Source organism: Penaeus japonicus, unplaced genomic scaffold (genome assembly GCF_977035675.1).
Source record: "Penaeus japonicus unplaced genomic scaffold, GWHDUDI00000001_assembly GWHDUDI00000039, whole genome shotgun sequence".
In the NCBI taxonomy this organism is placed as follows: Eukaryota; Metazoa; Arthropoda; class Malacostraca; order Decapoda; family Penaeidae; genus Penaeus; species Penaeus japonicus.
In genome coordinates this window covers 2,404,579-2,409,578 of record NW_028234441.1, presented here as the reverse complement: position 1 = coordinate 2,409,578, position 5,000 = coordinate 2,404,579, and the positions used below count along the sequence as shown (strand labels likewise).

Here is a 5,000-nt window from a genome sequence, read left to right as displayed (position 1 = left end):
GAGATTGACCTCCCTGACATGGTGGACATGATCATCTCTGAACCCATGGGTTACATGCTGTACAATGAGCGCATGTTAGAGACTTACCTCCATGCCAAGAAGTGGCTTAAGCCATGTGGACGCATGTTTCCATCGCGTGGGGACCTCCACGTTGCCCCCTTCAATGATGAGACCTTGTACTACGAGCAGCTGAATAAGGCCAACTTCTGGTGTGTCTTTCATGGGATTTTTACAGTTTAAGGGGTACCTAAAGAATATGGCTAATTTCTGGTGTTTTTAATTATTAGAGAATTTTTATGTTTTAAAAGTATTTAAATGGGAAAGAGATGAAATTAGATGATACTGCTTTTATTTTTGTCATATGTAAGTTCAAATAACTTCACTTTTTTTTCATACTTTTTTGTTTTAATTATCAGGTACCAGAATTGTTTCCATGGAGTTGATTTGTGCCAGCTTAGAGAGCAAGCTTTAAATGAATACTTACGCCAACCCATAGTAGATACCTTTGATATTGGTACCTGCCTGGCCAAGTCAATTCGTCACTCCCTCGATTTCCTGACTGCACAAGAAAAAGATCTCCATCATCTAGGTAAGTTGAGATAAATTTCTGTGAGATTCTGTGAAATGAAAGGGATATATGAAAGCCTTAGAATAATATGGGTCTAGAAAGAGATCCTATAGAGTAACATTCCTCTATCAGTGTAGATGGTTTGATTTATGTGGAATCAATCATATTATTATTGTTATTGTTATTATTTACTTGGTAAGGTAAGCTTGTCTAACCCTAATTATCCCTTTTCCAGTAATCCCGTTAGAGTTCCATATCCTGAAATCCTGCACAATGCATGGCCTGGCCTTCTGGTTTGATGTAGCCTTCCTGGGATCCACCCAGACGGTGTGGCTGTCCACTGCGCCAACGGAACCTCTCACCCACTGGTATCAGGTAAGACCCTCACAATCACTGTTAGCTGTTGTTCTAGGTTTTTTGTTCTTAGTGGGTGAAATTAAAGGCTTGTGTTTTATTATATTTATCTTTATTATATAGAAGAGTTTAACCAGATTTTAGCAAGTTATCTATGGGTGTTGGTTGTACGTTACTATGTAGCGATGTATGAATAAGGTTAAATTCTTCATATTTCAGGTGCGATGTCTACTAGAGAAACCAATATTTGTTAAGGAAGGTCAGCTGGTTACAGGAACTGTAGAACTGATTGCAAACAGGAGGTAAGTGTGGTCAAATGTTTGTTGACTCATCTTTTTAAAGGGAATTTAAAGATCCTTCTCATTTTATAGTGACAACATTAAAGATACTATTTCTTTCCAGTCATCCCATATTTTGCTTTTAGAGTTCAGAAGGGGGGAATGGTTGTTATTGTTAGATGTCCATAAACACACTTATATATCCACTGCTCCAGTATGATTAAAAATTTGGATTAAAGAAAATCCTTTTTTCATCATGATTTTGTAAAAAGATTTTTAAAAACAATATTAACCCTGTAATGATGAGTTGCTTAAGTCACTGCATGAGCCAAGCAATAGCTCTCCATAATTAAGCAGCCTATTCTGAGATTAAGCACTGCTATTTCAGTCATTTCAGTCATGTACAAAGCTCACAAATGTGAAAAAATGAGTTTTGGGCCAACTTTGGAAAACTTGACTGCATTGACTGGAACAGGTTAATCTACTATATTGATTGATTGTAAGGGGCCCAGAGAAATGTATTTGGTATTTTATTGCTGTTTCATTAAACAGCAAAAGGACTTGTGACTCTTTAGAATGTATTTCATCATCAAGCTCTTTAAATCATATTTTATCTTAAAGCTTTTAAGCTATCTAACTCAGTTTGAATAGATGATGGCAGTATTTAAATACATTTGCAAGTGCATTATGAAGTTATGAAGTTAAAAGGATTGAAGGTGGAAGCTACTCATTAAGCCATCATTGAAGAGGGAATGTAGCATCAGATGGACAGGATGGAAACATTGATCAGTAATATTAACGAGAGCATGGAAGTGCTTCTAAGTTATCACTGACAGACTACAGTGGAAGGTTGATGTTGGAATAGACTTCAGATGCTTTTCAATGGCCTTACAGACAGTCCTACAATGTGAAGATCATGGTCCGAGTGGAGGGCACCACCACTGTCTCCTCTAATACCCTAGACCTGAAGAACCCATACTTCCGGTACACAGGTGTTGCACCACAGCCGCCTCCAGGGAATAACACAGTGTCACCCTCGGAATCTTACTGGCAGCAGATGGATGCCCTCGGTGCTAAAGAAGGTAAGTGGTGGCCCTTAGTAGACCTAGTCTTTGCTGGTACAGAGTTGCAGGTTGTAGTGGTGTGTGAGAAGATATTTTTTGTGAAGTGATGGCCATTGGATTTGATATTTTCAGAGATTTCTAAGGATATTTCATAACTCTGAAGACATATTTTTCAGTGTCTTTCTGTTAGCAGTTATACTATCTTTTAGGTCATTGAGGAACAGTATCATATAACAAAAAAAAAAGAAAAAAAAATATTTTAGAGTCTTTCCCTATGAATTCAATCTATCTTCCCAAGTCACTCCCTAAGTATGGTCTGAATATTGCATTGAAAGCACCTCTATATGAATCATGAAGATGTGCAATTTTTAAGCTTCAATTCTGAGGCTTCTGAAATTTGGACTTCCAACTATCCTATTATTATAAGAACATTTTGTTGTCAAATATTTAAAAAATCACATTTAGTGAATTTTGTCTGAGATACAGTAGGTTCTAGAAAGATACCCAACAAATATCTGTAGAATTAGCAGAAGGCTGTGACAGAAGTCCAGTTAGTGTCAACAAGAAGTCCAGCTATACAGCCAATATATTTGCCCTTATCCTAGGTGCAAGAAATTATTTTCATTTCAATTTGGTTTCTGACAAATGCTTTAACCCGTTAAAGCTGGGTGACAAGATATCATGTCGAGTGGTGCCCAGACCAGTTGTTGGGGACAAGATATTTTGTCATGGCTATCCTCCTGGCCAGCACACCAAGTGATCAGGCATGTAGCGCTTGGGTGCAACCAGTCTAGGTGAATAGCCTGAGGCATTAGACTTTCTTGTTTGAAATGTCCTGGTGTTTCGACCATTTGGAGCTAAAACAGCTTTGTCGGCAATGGGTTAAGGCAATTTTGGTATGAGTACTATTTAGTTTTGCTGCTTTATCAGAGTACTTGCAGTTCAAATCTCTTCATTGTTATATCAGCAGTTATTATATAGGAAAATGCTTCACTTGCAATAGTTTCGCATGACGAAATTAACAAATGATTTCATTGGTCATGCAAAAAAAAGTCCTCAGCATAATCAAACTATATCTTAATCAAGATCTCTTCTGTGAAAAGTGTGTGACCTCTGATCTTGAGAAGCCTATGTTTTGACAGCACTCTCGAGTTGAAATCTAAAATTTTGCATGTCCATTGTTTTAGGAGGGTGCAGTTTTCATTCAGTTTTGTGATGGTGGCCTGTTTGAGTTTCATATTGAATTTATTTATTTACTTACCCTGATTGGATACAAGAATAATTACAGGAAAACTGAAAATCTTTAAAGTTTATAACTCCCCTCCTCCCTTCTTTACTTACTTTTTTTTTCTTAATGTGATGTCATACCAAGTAACATACCAGGTTAACAAATATCAGATTCAGTTCATGTAAAAGAGTTAGATGCCAGGATTTATCAGATAGTTGAGGCTAGGTTAGGGTAGCAGGATATTTATTTATTTATTTATTTATTTATTTATTTATTTTTTTTTTTCTTTCTTCTTCTTCTAATCTTGAGTAGAAGCACCGTAAGTAAAGTCTGCCATTTGAATGTGAGGCCCTTATTAATTATGTGTGTGGTGTTCACAAATTTATCATCATTTCTTTGGTGGGGTGTAATAGATGTCTGTGAAGTGTTATGATTTGTATAAGACCAAAATTATGAGTATACCTGTGTTGTGAGTCAGTTTTTTGGTGAGGATTTGTTTGTCAATTAATGTTGGGCTGTTTGAATTATTTGTAATGGTTGAAACCAGTAGAAGCTCTGCTAAGGATATATATATATATATATATATATATAATATATATATATATATATATATGTATATATATATATGTATATATTTATATATATATGTATATATATATGTATATATTTATATATATATGTATATATATATATATATATGTATATATGTATATATATATGTATATATATATATATATGTATATATATATATATGTATATGTATATGTATATTTATATACATGTATATATATATATATATGTATATGTATATATATATATATGTATATGTGTATATATATATATGTATATGTATATATATATATGTATATGTATATGTATATATATATATATATATATATATATATATATATATATATATATACATATATATATGTATATATATATATATGTATATATATATATATGTATATGTATATGTATATGTATATATATGTATATATATATGTATATGTATATGTATATGTATATGTATCTGTATCTGTATATGTATATGTATATATATGTATATATATGTATATATATGTATATATATATATATATATATATATATATATATATATATATATATATATATATATACTTAAAAATTGCACAAGCACTGACTTCCTCAAATTTTGGAGAAAAATGTGTTATATTACTGTTGTTATTAACATTATTATTATCATGATAATAAAGACAACATTCGCCCATTAACTCTTTGACGATGGTGTGTCACACCCGTGTGACACAGCTAAATGCATAGGCCCGGGTTAGGGGGTTTCCACTTATTGCCAGCCCGTCTGGATTGGGTGAACCCATTGCCGTTGGGGCTGTTTTGGCTCCAAATGGCCAAAATGCTGGGATATTTCAGATTTGTAAGCCTAATGCCTTGGGACTATTATCCTACACTGGCCGTAGCCAAGTGCTATGCGCCCGATCACCAAGTGTGCCAGCCAGGAGGATAACCA

General features: G+C 33.9%; 1 protein-coding gene across 3 annotated transcripts in view; it reads left to right on the top strand.

Moving 5' to 3' along the window:
- Nucleotides 1–5,000, top strand: part of Art4 (arginine methyltransferase 4) — a 26,836-nt gene that overhangs the window by 4,994 nt on the left and 16,842 nt on the right. For all 3 annotated transcript variants that reach the window (XM_043004818.2, XM_043004817.2, XM_043004819.2), the window contains exons 6-10: nt 1–209; nt 417–589; nt 804–943; nt 1,142–1,224; nt 2,095–2,282. The exon at nt 1–209 is cut by the window's left edge and continues 60 nt beyond it. In XM_043004818.2, the coding sequence (XP_042860752.1) occupies nt 1–209; nt 417–589; nt 804–943; nt 1,142–1,224; nt 2,095–2,282 (793 nt within the window). The remainder of the gene's footprint in view (nt 210–416; nt 590–803; nt 944–1,141; nt 1,225–2,094; nt 2,283–5,000) is intronic.